Raw genomic sequence first — 19,645 nt, forward strand, 5'->3', positions numbered from 1 at the left:
GGCCATTATGTAACTTGTATATGGTATTTTTCAGCAGACTTCCGTTCTACAGGCTTCATCTATCATTTGTAGTTCTCCCAGATCTACTGATCTAGAGCCAATAAGTACGGACTGTCATTCTGGACTACTGCTGTTTATTACATGGATGACTATTTATCCCAATGATGCCAGATAATACTATAATTTCTCAGCAGAGGTCCTCTTTAACCATAGCTGAACCAGCCGCCATGCGTAGCTTTGACTAATACCAACTCTTTGACCTCCTCATTGGTTATGGTCACTTACCTCTGTTATTCTATCTCTGTAGACTCGACCTGTTCTCAGAATGTCAGCAGCAGCGAGTGGATACAACAGAACTTTGGGAGATTCACACAGTTTGCGGATTTCAGGGATTTGGTTGCACTGAATGCAAAATTTAACGCTGTAAGTAACAGACAATTGTACGGGTTTGTGATGTTCCACACTATGTATTAAAATCATTTGATGCCCATTCATTACTGTTATATGTGTTTTCCAGCTGGATGCCCTGTCTCTCCTCACTCTACCACAAATCGCAACCTTTAGTGTGGACTTAGGACCTGCCAATGGCTCTGCTGCAGTTACAAGCATTATGGGAAAAATACAGAAAGCCAGCGATGCGTACGATTTCCTGACTTATATAAACATGGCTGCCGTATCGGTAAGAGACATATATCTATAGATCAACTCACTTTCTTTCTACAAAAATAACTGCACCAAACATGAGGTTGTCTTACCCCAGGCGTTACTGCATTTGTTGGGGCAATGTGTCTCTTCTCCCTTCATTGCACTTTTTGAAGGCACACGGTGGGTATTGTATTAGATGGACCATATACACCAAGCAAGAGATCAAGAATGGTTTTGGATGGAGTTCTCCTTGGTTGACAACCAATCTTCTTACCTTTCCAGAAGAACATAAGTGCACTGTACCCAACTCTGGCACAGGCTCTGCTCAATAAGACATTCGAAGCCATCAAGTCCAACGTCCCCGCATTTACAGAAGCTAACTGGACCAAGCTCTTCCAGAATGAATTAACTCTTCTCCTATCGCAAATTACACCTCAAGTTCTCAGCATCGTACCCCAAAATATCAGCTGTGAATTATACCAAGTCATGTAAGCATTGTAATAGAAATACTACAGGGTACTTATTAACAGGTTAATCCAAAACTTGGCTGCATCAGTTAGACTATATCCTTATTTTTATTCTGCTTTGTTGCATCCTACAGAATGAAAAGTCTAGACCCGTCATTCACTCAAATGGTCTCTGGGAACCAGCAAAACATTTATAATTCCTTTATCAAGCCTTTCCTGACAAAATCAGGTAATCATCAATGTAAAATAATATGTGGTCTATACATTGCCTTGGTGGAGCGCCCACGCTTAGTTTAGTTCCCACCCACCAGGAACTAGACACAAGGCTTTAGCTGACCGTTCATGGTGGTAGACCCACATTGTGTACTTGTCATCCATCAGACTACTTCAAATCTTCAGATCAATAATGTCTTTCGATCTTTTTTAGGTCCAACATGTGATCAGAACTCCAACAGCAGCAACTTTCTTACACAGAACTTTGGGAAGTTCTCTCAGTTTGCCGACTACAGGGACTTTGTGGCATTTGATAGGAATTTCAGTGCTGTAAGTAAGAGGAACTAAGCTGAAAATTGTAGTATAAATCACTTTTTAGTACTTCCTCTTGACTTATTTGTAATGTTCTACAGTTGGATGTGCTGCCTGTCCTCACTATACGACAAAGGGTGGACTATAGCTTGACGTTGAACGCCTCTAGTGACCCCGCCGCTGCAGCCAGCATTGTTGGAACTCTACAGAACACCAATGACCTATATGAATTCTTGACTTATCTCAACACTGGCATTGTCTCTGTAAGTGTTCACGGTCTTGGCTTCAACCATTTGTGGTTTCAAACTCAGTTGTGAGAAGTTTCGGTCTTTTAAACTAACCCGGTAACAAAATATCTTTCAGAATAATGTGAGTTCAGTCAACCTGGCTTTGTCCCAAAATCTGTTAAATAAGACCTTTGAGACGATAAAAGCCAATATCTCCATGTTCACCAAATCAGACTGGACCCAGCTCTTCCAAGATAAACTCAGCGCCCTGCTCCCTCAGATCTCTTCCCAACAGCTCAACCTTATTCCCCTCAACATCACCTGCGACTCCTACCAGGTCATGTAAGTATTTTCAACGCCTTTGGTTCAAATGATCAGAAAATGACTAATACACTCCTTGTTCTTTAGTCATGTCTACAAAACCTCCCAGAAACACTGACTCTTGAGTACAGTGATCCCTCAACTTACAATGGCCTCACATGTTACAATAACATACAATGGTCTTTTCTGGACTATTGTAACTTAAAACCATAGCCAACATACAATGTACAGACAGTCCAGATCTGCGAAACGTGTCAATGGCTGGAAGAACCGACCAATCAGAATGGACATTCACTGGTAACACCCCTGTATTACTGAAGTGTATGCACTGAATTCATGTCTGGTAGCACCTCCCTACAGTACAGAGAGGTACTACCTACATGTTCTGTACTATTCTTTACCTGTGCCAAGGTTAGCTGCTCAATTGGACACCAGGTGGGGGTGGCTCCATGTTACTTTTTTTTTAGGACACTGTGACCCTGAAGAAGCTCCTGTCCTCTACATAGACAGTGATTACAGCTCCCAGCACACCTTTCTTACTTTTATATGTAAGAACTTGTTTTATCTGTATTAGTTCTCTACGTATTTTTCTTTAATCCTCACTTTTTCCTATTTTTGGATGACACTTTGTGACTTCAGAACCAATTACCAGTTTTTCATAGAGTTAAAGCATATCTGTAGTGCTTATAAGTTATCCCCTATCTGAAGGATAGGGGATAAGTTATAGATCGTGGGGGGCGGGGGGTTCCAAGCTCTGGGGCCCCCCGCTATCTCCTGTACAGGGTAGCGGCAGTCTGCCGGACGGAGGGACCGTGTCGTCCGCAGCAGAAAGCTGCGGCACTCACTCCCCGTCCATGTATCTCTATGGGATTCATAGACAGGGCGTGCCGCCTGCCACATCATGCGGTGATGGAACACCCCCTTTCCTGTACATTGCCACGGCCCCGTACAGGAGATTGCGGGGGGCCCCAGCACTCGGACCCCCCGCGATCTATAACTTATGCCCTATGCTTTGGATAGGGGATAAGTTCTGAGCACTACATATCTCCTTTAAGGTCTCAACATACAATGGTTTCAACATACAATGGTCATCCAGGCATGCAGGAAATTGTAGTTTTGCAAAAGCTGGAGGTCCATAGTTTGGAGACCACCTTTAGTGGTTTAGGTGGAAAGAGAATCTGCATAATTTTGCTATAAAAAACTAGTCTGCTTAGTTTACTTCCTGAAGGTCCCCCAAAAGGTATTGAGTGTCTATGGGCAGTCTAGAGGCTATTCTTATTAAATATATGTAATAATATTATTTCGGGGAAAGTGCATTTATTTTTATTGAAAAAAAAAAAAGATGTAATTCAACTGTGTAATGTGATTTTTTAATTTTTTTTATTCATCTTTTATTTCAAATAGACTCAAAAGTTTGGATTTGAATTTCCCAAACATGAGTTCCGAAATACAACAAAGTATTTTTAAATCCCTGATCAAACCTTATATGACCCAAAAAGGTAAAAAAATAAAAAAATATTATAAGACTAATCACATTTGTTTTTTTTTACTGTTTAGAATGTTAGTTTTCATTTTCTTCTATTAATTTAGAATAAAGAAAAATTTTAAATAAGTAAACTTAAAAAAATTAAAACATTTTTTCTACTTGTTTTTCATGTCTAAATGATACCTTTATATATGTAGCTATGACTTAAATCAGCCACGTCTCTAATATCGCTGTTGTGCATACATTTTAGGGTTAGTGGCCTTTTACCATCTTTATCAATGTTTTGTCCCTTTGATTACATTGAGGTAGGGTTCACATCACGTTTTCAGCAATACGGGACCACATGCGGCTGGGGGGAGTTAAAACCTTGCGCTCCCGTATCCCCGCCGTATGCCGCCCGTATGTAATTCATTTCAATGAGCCGACCGGAGTGAAACGCTGACTCCGGTCGGCTCATTTTTGCCCTGTATGCGGTTTCCCACCGGACCTAAAACCGTGGTCGACTACGGTTTTAGGTCCGGTGGGAAATTTTGGTCATTTTCTTACCACTGTTAAAGTCTACCTGTCATGTCAGGGTAAGCTGCCCATAGTGTGTACATGAGGAGCAGCACTATTTCTGGCCATTATGTAACGTGTATATGGTATTTTTCAGCAGACTTCCGTTCTACAGGCTTCATCTATCATTTGTAGTTCTCCCAGATCTACTGATCTAGAGCCAATAAGTATGGACTGTCATTCTGGACTACTGCTGTTTATTACATGGATGACTATTTATCCCAATGATGCCAGATAATACTATAATTTCTCAGCAGAGGTCCTCTTTAACCATAGCTGAACCAGCCGCCATACGTAGCTTTGACTAATACCAACTCTTTGACCTCCTCATTGGTTATGGTCACTTACCTCTGTTATTCTATCTCTGTAGACTCGACCTGTTCTCAGAATGTCAGCAGCAGCACGTGGATACAACAGAACTTTGGGAGATTCACGCAGTTTGCGGATTTCAGGGATTTGGTTGCACTGAATGCAAAATTTAACGCTGTAAGTAACAGACAATTGTAGGGGTTCGTGATGTTCCACACTATGTATTAAAATCATTTGATGCCCATTCATTACTGTTATATGTGTTTTCCAGCTGGATGCCCTGTCTCTCCTCACTCTACCACAAATCGCAACCTTTAGTGTGGACTTAGGATCTGCCAATGGCTCAGCTGCAGTTACAAGCATTATGGGAAAAATACAGAAAGCCAGCGATGCGTACGATTTCCTGACTTATATAAACGCAGCTGCCGTATCGGTAAGAGACATATATCTATAGATCAACTCACTTTCTTTCTACAAAAATAACTGCACCAAACATGAGGTTGTCTTACCCCAGGCGTTACTGCATTAGTTGGGGCAATGTGTCTCTTCTCCCTTCATTGCACTTTTTGGAGGCACACGGTGGGTATTGTATTAGATGGACCATATACACCAAGCAAGAGATCAAGAATGATTTTGGATGGAGTTCTCCTTGGTTGACAACCAATCTTCTTACCTTTCCAGAAGAACATAAGTGCACTGTACCCAACTCTGGCACAGGCTCTGCTCAATAAGACATTCGAAGCCATCAAGTCCAACATCCCCGCATTTACAGAAGCTAACTGGACCAAGCTCTTCCAGAATGAATTAACTCTTCTCCTATCGCAAATTACACCTCAAGTTCTCAGCATCGTACCCCAAAATATCAGCTGTGAATTATACCAAGTCATGTAAGCATTGTAATAGAAATACCACAGGGTACTTATTAACAGGTTAATCCAAAACTTGGCTGCATCAGTTAGACTATATCCTTATTTTTATTCTGCTTTGTTGCATCCTACAGAATGAAAAGTCTAGACCTGCCATTCACTCAAATGGTCTCTGGGAACCAGCAAAACATTTATAATTCCTTTATCAAGGCTTTTCTGACAAAATCAGGTAATCATCAATGTAAAATCATGTGTGGTCTATATATTGCTCTGATGTACCGCCCATGCTTAGTTAAGTTCCCACCCATCAGGAACTAAACACAAGGCTTTAGCTGACCGTTCGTGGTGGTAGACCCACATTGTGTACTTGTCATCCATCAGACTAATTCAAATCTTCAGATCAATAATGTCTTCCGATCTTTTTAAGGTCCGACCTGTGCTCAGAACTCCAACAGCAGTAACTTTCTTGCACAGAACATTGGGAAGTTCTCTCAGTTTGCCGACTACAGGGACTTCGTGGCATTTGATAGGAATTTCAGTGCTGTAAGTAAGAGAAACTGAGCTGAAAATTGTAGTATAAATCACTTTTTAGAACGTCCTCTTGACTTATTTGTAATGTTCTACAGTTGGATGTGTTGCCCGTCCTCACTATACGACAAAGGGTGGACTATAGCTTAACGTTGAACGCCTCTAGTGTCCCCGCCGTTGCAGTCAGTATTGTTGGAACTCTACAGAACACCAATGACCTATATGAATTCTTGACTTATCTCAACACTGGCATTGTCTCTGTAAGTGTTCACGGTCTTGGGCTTCAACCAATTGTGGTTTATGAGAAGTATCGGTCTTTTAAACTAACCCGGTAACAAAATATCTTTCAGAATAATGTGAGTTCAGTCAACGTGGCTTTGTCCCAAAATCTGTTAAATAAGACCTTTGAGGCAATAAAAGCCAACATCTCCATCTTCACCAAGTCAGACTGGACCCAGCTCTTCCAAGATAAACTCAGCGCCCTGCTACCTCAGATCTCTTCCCAACAGATCAGCCTTATTCCCCTCAACATCACCTGCGACTCCTACCAGGTCATGTAAGTATTGTCAACGCCTTTGGTACAAATGATCAGATAATGACTAATACACTCCTTGTCCTTTAGTCATGTCTACAAAACCTCCCAGAAACACTGACTCTTGAGTACAGTGATCTCTCAACTTACAATGGCCTCAGAGGTTACAATAACATACAATGGTATTTTCTGGACCATTGTAACTTAAACCCATAGTCAACATACAATGCTACAGACAGTCCAGATCTGCAAAATGTGCCAATGGCTGGAAGATCTGACCAATCAGAATGGAAATTTCACATATTAAACCCCCTGTATTACTGAAGTGCATGCACTGACAGGCTGTCTGGTAAGGCCTCCCTACAGTACAGGGAGGTACTACATGTTCTGTACTACTCTTTACCTGTACCAGGTGTAGCTGCACTTTTGGACACCAGGTGAGGACGGCTCCTTGTTACTTTTTTTTAGGACACTGTGTGTACTGTACAGGACCCTGAAGAAGCTCCTGTCCTCTACATAGACAGTGATCACAGCTCCCAGCAGATCTTTATTACTTTTATATGTAAGGATTTGCTTTACCTGTATTAGTTATCTACTTATTTTTCTTTAATCCTCACTTTTTCCTATTTTTGGATGACATTTTGGTGGCTTCAGAACCAATTACCAGTTTTTCATAGAGTTACCGTAAGTGTCAACATACAATTGTCATCCTGGAATGCTGGAAGTTGTAGTTTTGCAAAAGCTGGAGGTCCATAGTTTGGAGACCACCTTAAGTGGTTTAAGTGGAAAGTGAATCTGCATAATTGTGCTATGAAAACTAGTCTGCTTAGTTTACTTCCTGAAGGTCCCCCAACAGGTATTCAGTGTCTATGGGCAGTCTAGAGGCTATTCTTATTAAATATATGTAATAATATTATTTAGGGGAAAGAGCATTTATTTGCATTGAAAGAAAATTATATAATTCAACTGCATAATGTGATTTTTTTTATTTTATTAATCTTTTACTTCAAATAGACTCAAGAGTTTGGATTTGAATTTCCCAAACATAAGTTCCGAAATACAACAAACAATTTATAAATCCCTGATCAAACCTTATATGACCCAAAAAGGTAAAAAAAAAAAATATTATAAGACTGATAATATTTGTATTTTTTTTTATTATTTAGAATGTTAGTTTTCATTTTCTTCTATTAGATTAGAATAAAATAAATTTGAAATTAGTAAAGTTAAATATAATGTTTTTTTACTTGTTTTTTGTCTAAATGGTAAATTTTTAAATGTAGCTATGACTTATATTAGCCACTTCTGTAATATTGCTCTTGTGCTATTATAAATTTTAGGCTTAGTGGCCTTTTGCCATCTTTATTCTTGTTTTGTCGCTCTGATCCCATTTATTATTGTCATTTCCTTACCACTGTTAAAGTCTTCCTGTCATGTCAGGGTAAGCTGCCTGTCAGGATCTGGACTGGCGGATGGTGAGGCCACAGGAGGTGGATCCTCTGTGCCAGAGAGGCGATGGCGCGGGTCGTACTGGGAAATCGGTTCTAAGTAGTTACTGGTGTTCACCAGAGCCCGCCGCAAAGCGGGATGGACTTGCTGCGGCGGTAACTACCAGGTTGTTTTCCCCAGTAGCGACTCGACCTCTCTGGCAGCTGAGACTGGTGCAGTACACAAGGACTAGACAGAGACGAGGTCAGACGTAGCAGAAGGTCAGGGCTGGCTGCAAGGTTCACAGTCACGGGCAACAGCAGAAGGTCTGGATACACAGGCTAGGGAACACACTATAACGCTTTCTCAGGGCACAAGGCAACAAGATCCGGCAGGGACAGGAAGGGGAAGTGGGTTTTTATAGTGTAGGGAGTGACTGGAACTAATTGGGCCAGGCACCAATTAATGGTGCACTGGCCCTTCAAGTCTGAGAGACCCGGCACGCGCGCGCCCTAGAGAGAGGGGCCGTGCGCGCCGGGACTGAGCAGTAGGACGGGACCGGTGAGTGACACGGGATGCGACCCGCGGGCGGGCACGTCCCGCCACAGGGATCGCATCCCCGCCGAGAGACACAGAGCAGCGCTCCCGGTCAGCGAGTCTGACTGGGGCGCTGCAAGCAGGAGTGTAACGCTGCGAGCGCTCCGGGGGAGAAGCGGGACCCGGAGTGCTCGGCGTTACACTGCCCATAGTGTGTACAAGAGGAACAGCCATTATTTCTGGCCATTATATAACTTGTATATGGTATTTTTCAGCAGATTTCCATTCCATAGGCTTCACCTATAATTTATAGTTCTCCCAGAGCTGGTGGGCAGAGCTCCCTCCTCCCCCCACCATAGACTTTAATTATTTGTCTTGCAGACACAGGACAAAGCTGAGCTGATATTAAGAGAAGAAAATGTAATCATCAGTGGGAGGAAGAGGGAAAATGTGATAACCGGAGAAAGAAGCATTTTTTGTCTAAGTCAGGCCTGCACAACTTGACACTATTTCGGAGCCAAAATGAAAATAATCTACATTTCTTGGGGCCGCACATTTGCAGGGTTTTTCACAGAGTGTTTCACAGTCACTGACAGCACTGCTGTATGGTAGCATTCACTGACTACACTGCTGTATGGCTAAACTCACTGACTGCACAGCCGTATGGCAGCACTCACTAACTGCACAGCCGTATGGCAGCACTCACTGACTGCACAGCTGTATGGCAGCACTCACTGACTGCACAGCTGTATGGCAGCACTCACTAACTGCACAGTCGTATGGCAGCACTCACTGACTGCATAGCTGTATGGAGGCCCTCACTGACTGTACTGCTGTATGGTTGCACTCACTGACTGCACAGCTGTATGGCAGCATTCACTGACTGGACAGCTGTATGGCAGAACTCACTGACTGCACAGCTGTATGGAGGCCCTCACTGACTGTACTGCTTAGCCCAGGATTCAGCGGTATACCTTCGGGTGGTATCAGGGATAAACCACGCCTTGACGTCATGAACACAAGGGGTTAATGCCATCTGCCCCTAGGGTAATTCCATCTGCCCTGTATCACACCCCGTTACCACAGTTGCACTCACTGACTGCACTGCTGTATGGTGGCACTCACTGACTGCACAGCTGTATGGTGGCACTCACTGACTGCACAGCTGTATGGTGGCCCTCACTGACTGCACAGCTGTATGGTGGCACTCACTGACTGCACAGCTGTATGGTGGCACTCACTGACTGCACAGCTGTATGGTGGCACTCACTGACTGCACAGCTGTATGGTGGCACTCACTGACTGCACAGCTGTATGGTGGCCCTCACTGACTGCACAGCTGTATGGTGGCACTCACTGACTGCACAGCTGTATGGCAGCACCCACTGGCTACAAAGTTGTATGGCAGCACTCACTTATTGCACTGCAGTGTGTGTGCCACCATCAGCAAACACGTCTTCTTTCTGATTGAAGCCTAGGATTGCTCTCCCGCTTGTTCTGCAAAGTTTGGTGTGGAGAGACAATACTGAGGCAACCATACAATGCCCAGCGAGTTACTTGCACAATTCCTATTCAAATTATTAGGACTCACTGCATGGAACTCACAGAGCTTCAGTGCAGTGGCCTCACAACTGTACCATCCAGCATGTGCAGCATCTCGCCGCGTCGAACTTTGCAGACTGGGCGGGAGAACAATGTTGGACTTGCGCTTAAAGTACCCTCTCCCTTCATAACATTATAGTTACCTTGACTATGTGAGCACAGCTATGTATCTGACACTTTGTTTTGGACAATGATACATGGCTGCCCATGACAAAGTTTGAGATACACAGCTGTGCCCACATAATCATACTGGTACTTACCACAGTGCTGGCACCTTGGTTCTATCACTAACAGCTATGCCCCTCTTGGTACCCACTGATTAGAAGCAGAGCTCCCCATACCTGCATTGAAGTGGAGGAGGCAGCCAATCTCTACCTCCATGCCCTCCTCAGTCAGTGGTTACCCTCCCCACTGGGCTGCACAAGGCACCTTGGGGCATGACAGGACTTAGTAGCCAGGCAAGGATGGTGACAGCAGCTTCAGTTGCATTTGCAGACACCATTTCCACCCTGCTGCAAGCCCAGCTGCAGTGACGGCACATGTAATCTGATGTTTAGAACCTTCCTTGACATCACAACTTTGCGATTATGGACACAGAACGCAAGAAATCCCTTGTCGGGCCATATGTTGTGCAGGCCTGGTCAATGAAGATATATTACAAAGTTTCTTACATTCACTTGTACTATTGATCTATGAAAAGTTTATTTAAATAACACAGGGCCTATTTAATCTATCTCAGTAGGTTCGGCCTGTTCTCAGAATGTCAACAGCAACGTGTGGATACAACAGAACTTCGGGAGATTTGTTCAGTTTGCAGATTTCAGTGACTTTGCTGCACTGAATGCAAATTTTAAACCAGTAAGTAAGAGAGACATAAAAAGTACACTGCTCAAAAAAAATAAAGGGAACACTTAAACAACACAATGTAACTCCAAGTCAATGACACTTCTGTGAAATCCCACTGTCCACTCAGGAAGAACACTTATTGACAATCAATTTCACATGGAACAGACAACAGGTGGAAATTATAGGCAATTAGCGAGACACCCCCAATAAAGGAGTGCTTCTGCATGTGGTCACCACAGACCACTTCTCAGTTCCTATGCTTCCTGGCTGATGTTTTGGTCACTTTTGAATGCTGGCGGTGCTTTCACTCTAGTCATAGCATGAGACGGAGTCTACAACCCACACAAGTGGCTCAGGTAGTGCAGCTCATCCAGGATGGCACATCAATGCAAGCTGTGGCAAGAAGGTTTGCTGTGTCTGTCAGCGTAGAGTCCAGAGCATGGAGGCGCTACCAGGAGACAGGCCAGTACATCAGGAGACGTGGAGGAGGCCATAGGAGGGCAACAACCCAGCAGCAGGACCGCTACCTCCACCTTTGTGCAAGGAGGAGCAGGAGGAGCACTGCCAGAGCCCTGCAAAATGACTTCCAGCAGGCCACAAATGTGCATGTGTCCACTCAAATGGTCAGAAACAGACTGCATGAGGGTGTTATGAGGGCCCGATGTCCACAGGTGGGGGTTGTGCTTACAGCCCAACACCGTGCAGGACGTTTGGCATTTACCAGAGAACACCAATATTGGCAAATTCCCCACTGGTGCCCTGTGCTCTTTACAGATGAAAGCAGGTTCACACTGAGCACATGTGACAGACGTGATAGAGTCTTGAGATGCTGTGGAGAACGTTCTGCTGCCTGCAACATGCTCCAGCATGACCGATTTGGCGGTGGGTCAGTAAAGGTGTGGGGTGGCATTTCTTTGGGGGCCGCACAGCCCTCCATGTGCTTGCTAGAGGTAGCCTGACTGCCATTAGGTACCGATATGAGATCCTCAGAAGCCTTGTGAGACCATATGCTGGTGCGGTTGGCCCTGGGTTCCTCCTAATGCAAGACAATGCTAGACCTCATGTGGCTGGAGTGTGTCAGCAGTTCCTGAAAGAGGAAGGCATTGATGCTATGGACTGGCCTGCCCGTTCCTCAGGCCTGAATTCGATTGAGCACATCTGGGACATCATGTCTCGTTCCATCCACCAATGCCACGTTGCACCACAGACTGTCCAGGAGTTGTAGCATGCCCAGGCGTTGTAGGGAGGTCATACGGGCACGTGGAGGCCACACACACTACTGAGCCTCATTGTGACTTGTTTTAAGGACATTACATAAAGTTGGATCAGCCTGTAGTGGGGTTTTCCACTTTGATTTTGAGTGTGACTCCATATCTAGACCTCCATGGGTTGATACATTTGATTTCCATTGATAATTTTTGTGTGATTTTGTTGTCAGCACATTCAACTATGTAAAGACGCAAGTATTTCATACGATTAGTTCATTCAGATCTAGGATGTGTTATCTTAGTGTTCCCTTTATTTTTTTTAAGCAGTGTATAACAACTGGAAGGATCTGAATTTTCGAGGCTTTAAGATACTCTTCTAGTGTGTACTGAACTGATAAGATGGACGATCCCTATTAAAATCAGTGAAAGACCATTCATTACTGTTATATGTTTTTTTTTTCAGCTGGATGTCCTGTCACTCCTTACTCTACCACAAATTGCAAACTACATTGTGATCTTAGGGGCCAACAACACTGCCACAATCACAAGCGTCTTAGGAACAATTCAGAATGCCAACAACATGCTAACCATCCTGGATGATATAAATGTCATATCGGTAAGAGACATACCTCAATCAATAGTTCAACTCACTTTCTTTCTATGAGATTAACTACTCCCAACATTAGGTTATCACAGCCGTGCCCAGGTCTAACTGCATGGGTGAGGCATGTGCCTCCTTGCTCTCAATAGGCGCTTATAGAAGGCACATTGTGGGTATTGTATTGTACAAGTATTATAATCTAAAATGTACTAGTAAACAAAGATAAAGATCAAGAAAGTTCTTCTTTACATGGGTATTCCAGGAATTTTTATTGGACTATGCTACAGGGGCTGTAAAGTTAGTGTAGTTCATAGTATCGTGTCTGTACCTGTGTTTGCTAGTGGTCTCACAAATCTTATGTGATCTTTGCCTCAATGTTTATTTTTACCAACATACAAAATGAGCGTCGTCTCAGGTTTTCCCAGGTTGCAGTGCGTCTCGAAACATTACATCACTAGTCAGGTGCCCAAAGGTGCCTGTCTGCTTCAATGGGTGGAGCAACCGCTGGGTGGAAGGAGATCAATCTCCACAGGACTGCAGCAAATTTGTCCAGGTTTGCTTCAATGGGTAGGGTGGCAGGAGAAAATTGTGGTAGGGAAAAAAGTGACCTCACAATTGGAAACAAAGGATCCTGGGACTTGTAGTAGGTAGGGAACTACAACAGGAAATACCCATATCACAAAAAGAAATCAGCATTATTATGGTAAACTGACAACACAGCCATTTAGAACCAAAACAATCAGGGATTCTTCCTAAGCATGTCCATTGCTATCTGGCAGATAAGTAGTAAAATCCCCTTATGGTATGTTCCCCTTTAAGTATGCTCATTTCTTTTCCATTATTCAGTTGATAATTAATATTCTTACTTTTCCAGAAGAACATGAGTGCCCTACAACCACCTCTGGCACAAGCTCTGCTCAATAAGACATTCCAAGCCATCAAGCCCACCGTCTCAACATTTACAGTGAATCAATGGACCCAACTCTTCCAGAATCAACTAACTCTTGTCCTACCACAAATCACTCCTGAGGTTCTTAGCATCGTACCCCAAAGTATCAACTGTAGCTCCTATCAAGCCATGTAAGCACAGTGATAGAAATAGTGTACCAAAAGGCACTTATTAAACCAGTTTCTGGTTTAGCAGAACTGGTGGACTGTATCCTAAGTGTAACTGTATCCTAATTATTCTATTTGGTTGTGATCTGCAGAATCAAAGGTCTGGACTCATCATTTAATGATATGGCTACCGGGAACCAGCAAAGTATTTATAATTCCTTCATCAAGCCTTTCCTAAAAAAGTCAGGTAATAATAATTGTAGAAGAGAAGGTTGAGGTTAATCATCGAAGTAAAACCATTTATGTCTTCAAACAGACTGAGTGGTCTATTTATTGCCTTGATGGACCGCCCACACTTTGTTTAGATGCCTCCCACCAGGAACTAGACACAGGGCATCATCTGGCTGATTATGGTGGTAGAACCACATTGCATGCTTCATGTCCATCAGATTGCCTAAAATCTTTAGGTCATTAATGTCTTACAATCTTTTTAGGTCCAACCTGCTCTCAGAACTCTAGCAGCAGTAACTTTCTTACACAGAACATTGGGAAGTTCTCTCAGTTTGCCGACTACAGTGACTTGATGGCTTTTAATGGGAATTTCAGTGCTGTAAGTAGTAGGAACTAAGAAGAAAATTTTACTTGAACAAGAAAGTCTTTGGTTTATCTCTGTAACCTAAAAATTATGTTAATTTCTTGAAAAAAAAGTATTTTTTCTCGACAGAGCTCCAAAAAATGCAACGTCACCACTGTTGGTAGCTTTTGTTACAATAGCGCAAAAACTCATGACGTTTTTATCATGTTCTACAGCTGGATGTGCTGCCCATCCTCACTTTACGACAAAGGGTGAGCTTTAGCTTGGAGCTGAACGCCTCTAGTGACCCCGCCGCTGCAGCCAGCATTGTTGGAACTCTACAGAACACCAATGATCTATATGACTTCTTGGATTATCTTAACATTGGCGTTGCCTCAGTAAGTGTCCATGGCATCTCTTGGCTTCAACTAGAGGTGGTTTCATATTTAGTTATGAAGAGCTTCAGTCATCTATATTTACCCTTGTACCAAAATATCTTTCAGAAAAACATAAGCTCGGTGAATGCGGCTTTGTCCCAGGCTCTGCTGAATAAGACATTTGATGCCATAAAAGCCAACATCTCCATGTTCAACAAGTCAGACTGGACCCAGCTCTTCCAAGATAAGCTCAGCGCCCTGCTCCCTCAGATCTCTTCTCAACAGTTCAGCCTTATTCCCCTAAACATCACCTGCGACTCCTACCAGGTCATGTAAGTACTGTCAACGCCAGTGATAAGAGTTGTTTTAGAATTGAATGGCTCATACCATCTAACATTTGAATTGCCATTCATGGAACTGTCACGATGCCGGCTGGCAGGAGGTGGATCCTCTGTGCCAGAGAGGGATTGGCGAGGACCGCGCTAGTGGACCGGTTCTAAGCCACTACAGGTTTTCACCAGAGCCCGCCGCAAAGCGGGATGGTCTTGCTGCGGCGGTAGTGACCAGGTCGTATCCACTAGCAACGGCTCACCTCTCTGGCTGCTGAAGATACTGAAGATAGGCGAGGTACAAAGGAGTAGGCAGTAGCAAGGTCGGACGTAGCAGAAGGTCGGGGGCAGGCGGCAAGGTTCGTAGTCAGGGGAGATAGCAAAGGTACTGGTACACAGGCTATTAAACACACAATACGCTTTCACAAGGCACAAGGGCAACAAGATCCGGCAAGGGAGTGCAAGGGAGGAGACTAGATATAGCCCGGGAACAGGTGGGAACCAATTAAGCTAATTGGGCCAGACACCAATCATTGGTGCACTGGCCCTTTAAGTCTCAGGGAGCTGGCGCGCGCGCGCCCTAGAGAGCGGAGCCGCGCGCGCCAGCACATGACCGCAGGAGACGGGAACGGGTAAGTGACCTGGGATGCGATTCGCGAGCGGGCGCGTCCCGCTGTGCGAATCGCATCCCCAACGGCCATGGCAGAGCAGCGCTCCCGGTCAGCGGGACTGACCGGGAAGCTGCAGGGAGAAAGACGCCGTGAGCGCTCCGGGGAGGAGCGGGGACCCGGAGCGCTAGGCGTAACAGTACCCCCCCCCTTAGGTCTCCCCTTTTTTTTGTCCGGTGACTGCCTCCCCTGGGATGAGGACACCGGGAAGGAATGGATGGTTTCCTCAATGGCAGGCAGTACAGCAGGAGTAGGAATGGGGAGGGAGGGCAGAGGGCGAGACCTGGCACGGGGCAGTGTGACACCAGGACGAGGGCCATGAGGGGACACAGAGGTTTGCCTGATGGGACTGGGAGGGGGGGAGAGGCATTTCCTGAGGCAGGCAGAGTCCTTAATGACCTTAGGAGGAGCGGATACAGGAGGAACCACAGGGTCACGGCAGGGATTACTGGGAACCGGTTGAAGGCAGTCCTTGGAACAAGAGGGACCCCAACTCTTGATCTCCCCAGTGGACCAATCCAGGGTTGGGGAATGGTGTTGAAGCCAGGGTAGTCCAAGGAGAATTTCGGAAGTGCAATTAGGAAGGACAAAAAATTTAATTTCCTCGTGATGAGGTCCGATGCACATTAGGAGGGGCTCCGTGCGGTAACGCACGGTGCAATCCAACTTGGCTCCGTTGACTGCGGAAATGTGGAGTGGCTTGACAAGACGGGTCAGCGGAATGCGGAATTTATTCACTAAGGACTCCCGAATAAAATTCCCAGAAGCTCCAGAGTCCAGGCAGGCCACGGCTGAGAGGGGAGAGCTGGCAGAAGTAGAAATCCGAACAGGCACCGAGAGATGTGGAGAAGCCGACTTAGCATCAAGAGACGCCACACCCACGAGAGCTGAGTGCGAGCGTGCGTTTCCCAGGCGTGGAGGACGGATTGGGCAATCCACCAAAAAATGTTCAGTACTGGCACAGTACAGACAAAGATTCTCCTCCTTACGGCGATTCCTCTCTTCCAGGGTCAGGCGAGACCGATCCACTTGCATGGCCTCCTCGGCGGGAGGCCTAGGCGCAGGTTGCAGTGGAGACTGTGGGAGAGGTGTCCAGAGATCTAAGTCTTTTTCCTGGCGGAGCTCTTGATGCCTCTCAGAAAAACGCATGTCAATGCGAGTGGCTAGATGAATGAGTTCATGCAGGCTAGCAGGAGTCTCTCGTGCGGCCAGAACATCTTTAATGTTGCTGGATAGGCCTTTTTTAAAGGTCGCGCAGAGAGCCTCATTATTCCAGGATAGTTCAGAAGCAAGAGTACGGAATTGTATGGCGTACTCGCCAACGGAGGAATTACCCTGGACCAGGTTCAGCAGGGCAGTCTCAGCAGAAGAGGCTCGGGCAGGTTCCTCAAAGACACTTCGAATTTCCGAGAAGAAGGAGTGTACAGAGGCAGTGACGGGGTCATTGCGGTCCCAGAGCGGTGTGGCCCATGACAGGGCTTTTCCAGACAGAAGGCTGACTACGAAAGCCACCTTAGACCTTTCAGTAGGAAACTGGTCCGACATCATCTCCAAGTGCAGAGAACATTGCGAAAGGAAGCCACGGCAAAACTTAGAGTCCCCATTAAATTTGTCCGGCAAAGACAGGCGGAGGCTAGGAGTGGCCACTCGCTGCGGAAGGGGTGCAGGAGCTGGCGGAGGAGATGGTTGTTGCTGCTGTAGCTGAGACTGAACTTGCTGTAGCTGTGACTGTTGCTGCTGTTGCTGTGACTGGAGCTGCTGTAGCTGCGACTGGAGTTGCTGTGTCATGGTGGTCAAGTACGACAGCTGGTGCTCTTGTCGGGCGACCAATGTAGGGAGGTCGGCGGCAGCTGGCAGAGGAACTTCAGCGGGATCCATGGCCGGATCTACTGTCACGATGCCGGCTGGCAGGAGGTGGATCCTCTGTGCCAGAGAGGGATTGGCGAGGACCGCGCTAGTGGACCGGTTCTAAGCCACTACAGGTTTTCACCAGAGCCCGCCGCAAAGCGGGATGGTCTTGCTGCGGCGGTAGTGACCAGGTCGTATCCACTAGCAACGGCTCACCTCTCTGGCTGCTGAAGATACTGAAGATAGGCGAGGTACAAAGGAGTAGGCAGTAGCAAGGTCGGACGTAGCAGAAGGTCGGGGGCAGGCGGCAAGGTTCGTAGTCAGGGGAGATAGCAAAGGTACTGGTACACAGGCTATTAAACACACAATACGCTTTCACAAGGCACAAGGGCAACAAGATCCGGCAAGGGAGTGCAAGGGAGGAGACTAGATATAGCCCGGGAACAGGTGGGAACCAATTAAGCTAATTGGGCCAGACACCAATCATTGATGCACTGGCCCTTTAAGTCTCAGGGAGCTGGCGCGCGCGCGCCCTAGAGAGCGGAGCCGCGCGCGCCAGCACATGACCGCAGGAGACGGGAACGGGTAAGTGACCTGGGATGCGATTCGCGAGCGGGCGCGTCCCGCTGTGCGAATCGCATCCCCAACGGCCATGGCAGAGCAGCGCTCCCGGTCAGCGGGACTGACCGGGAAGCTGCAGGGAGAAAGACGCCGTGAGCGCTCCGGGGAGGAGCGGGGACCCGGAGCGCTAGGCGTAACAGGAACTGTTTTAAGCACCACCCCGGGTCTATCCAACTCACAAATCCTGCCAGAAACATCAACATTTAATTATATTTTCATAAGCTCTGCCCATTTGGGAACCCAACTTGAGGGACAATCCTGAAACCAATTAAACATTTGGGACAAAAACTAATATAGAACTATTAATGCTTGAATCAATATAAGGGGTATACATTGAGAGTACTATGACAGTCTCTCTTTATATAAATTGCCTTAATGGAAATCAGAGCCCCATGGTCATTTATCTTTTTGGATTCCCAGGCAGAAAGGAATCCCATTCAGATGGTCATGTGTGGTAGTTAGACAACTACTCAATCTGTGATTGGCTATAAAGCTGCACATGATCAGAATAGTAGACTCCTCCTCTCCATAATTTACATAGGCAGCAGAAACGGTTTTGGGGTTCTGATCTCCCATTATAGCAATATCTGTTTAGGGGGGAAATTATGACAGATCCTATAGTTTTTTCCCCTACTTAAAGCTCAAGTCCCAAGTTTCAGGCTTGTATGATGTTCAGCTCCATCATAGGGAAGTGTGGTACAGTTGCCGAGGTAAACATACACTGCTCTAGTGCACTAGTCCGATTCATCACAGAAGGGCTTGTGCCTAGAAATTTGCTTAGCGTGGAACATTGCTTTGGCAACTGCCCAGCATGACCCTTGTCTTCCCAAGCTGAAGCTGAAGATCATACAAGCCTCAAACTTTAAACTTTGGCTTTAATAAAAAAATATTTACAGATTTAAAAAAAAAAAAAAAATGTATTTTGTTCTCATGGTGAAAGATAAATACAACACATATGATCTACATTTATCACCTTCAGACAAAAAAAGTAGATAACAAAATTCTGTCATTTACATTGGGTTGTTGGGTTGGTGCCACCTTTGCCAGCACATTTATTGGGGTAACAGTACTAACCGGTATTAAAAAAAAAAAAAAAAAAACAGTCTGCCAAATTTCTACCTACTCCCTATGTCCCCACACTAGCCTACTCCCTTACCACCCCAAATCTCCTCCATAGACATTACAGAGTCATTGGATCCCACCAAAATTGATACAAAAACTATGGGGGAGGTTCATCAAAACATGTGCTGAGGAAAAGTTGCTGAGTTGCCCAATCACATTGCTTCTTTTATTTTTCAGAGGCCTTTTCAAAAATTAAAGAAGCGATCTGATTGGTTGCTATGGGCAACTGGTCCTCTGCACATGTTTTGATGAATCTCCCCCATTTTTCTATAGACAGTCTAAAAAGCCTTGCTCTGTCTTCTATTAAATACACATACTATTATTATTTAAGGGATCCATTTTGACAAATTTTTATTGAAAAAAATAA

General features: G+C 45.2%; 1 protein-coding gene across 1 annotated transcript in view; it reads left to right on the forward strand.

The window, feature by feature from the left end:
* Window positions 1–19,645, forward strand: part of LOC130285326 (uncharacterized) — a 76,055-nt gene that overhangs the window by 21,480 nt on the left and 34,930 nt on the right. Inside the window, exons 17-39 of the mRNA XM_056536683.1 lie at window positions 308–423; window positions 518–679; window positions 928–1,133; window positions 1,247–1,341; window positions 1,540–1,655; window positions 1,739–1,900; window positions 2,001–2,206; window positions 3,590–3,684; window positions 4,597–4,712; window positions 4,807–4,968; window positions 5,217–5,422; window positions 5,536–5,630; window positions 5,829–5,944; window positions 6,028–6,189; window positions 6,280–6,485; window positions 7,476–7,570; window positions 10,768–10,886; window positions 12,546–12,698; window positions 13,558–13,763; window positions 13,892–13,986; window positions 14,234–14,349; window positions 14,550–14,711; window positions 14,817–15,022. Coding sequence (XP_056392658.1) covers window positions 308–423; window positions 518–679; window positions 928–1,133; window positions 1,247–1,341; window positions 1,540–1,655; window positions 1,739–1,900; window positions 2,001–2,206; window positions 3,590–3,684; window positions 4,597–4,712; window positions 4,807–4,968; window positions 5,217–5,422; window positions 5,536–5,630; window positions 5,829–5,944; window positions 6,028–6,189; window positions 6,280–6,485; window positions 7,476–7,570; window positions 10,768–10,886; window positions 12,546–12,698; window positions 13,558–13,763; window positions 13,892–13,986; window positions 14,234–14,349; window positions 14,550–14,711; window positions 14,817–15,022 — 3,373 coding nt within the window. The remainder of the gene's footprint in view (window positions 1–307; window positions 424–517; window positions 680–927; window positions 1,134–1,246; window positions 1,342–1,539; window positions 1,656–1,738; window positions 1,901–2,000; window positions 2,207–3,589; window positions 3,685–4,596; window positions 4,713–4,806; window positions 4,969–5,216; window positions 5,423–5,535; window positions 5,631–5,828; window positions 5,945–6,027; window positions 6,190–6,279; window positions 6,486–7,475; window positions 7,571–10,767; window positions 10,887–12,545; window positions 12,699–13,557; window positions 13,764–13,891; window positions 13,987–14,233; window positions 14,350–14,549; window positions 14,712–14,816; window positions 15,023–19,645) is intronic.

Source organism: Hyla sarda, chromosome 8 (assembly GCF_029499605.1).
Source record: "Hyla sarda isolate aHylSar1 chromosome 8, aHylSar1.hap1, whole genome shotgun sequence".
Classification (NCBI taxonomy): Eukaryota; Metazoa; Chordata; class Amphibia; order Anura; family Hylidae; genus Hyla; species Hyla sarda.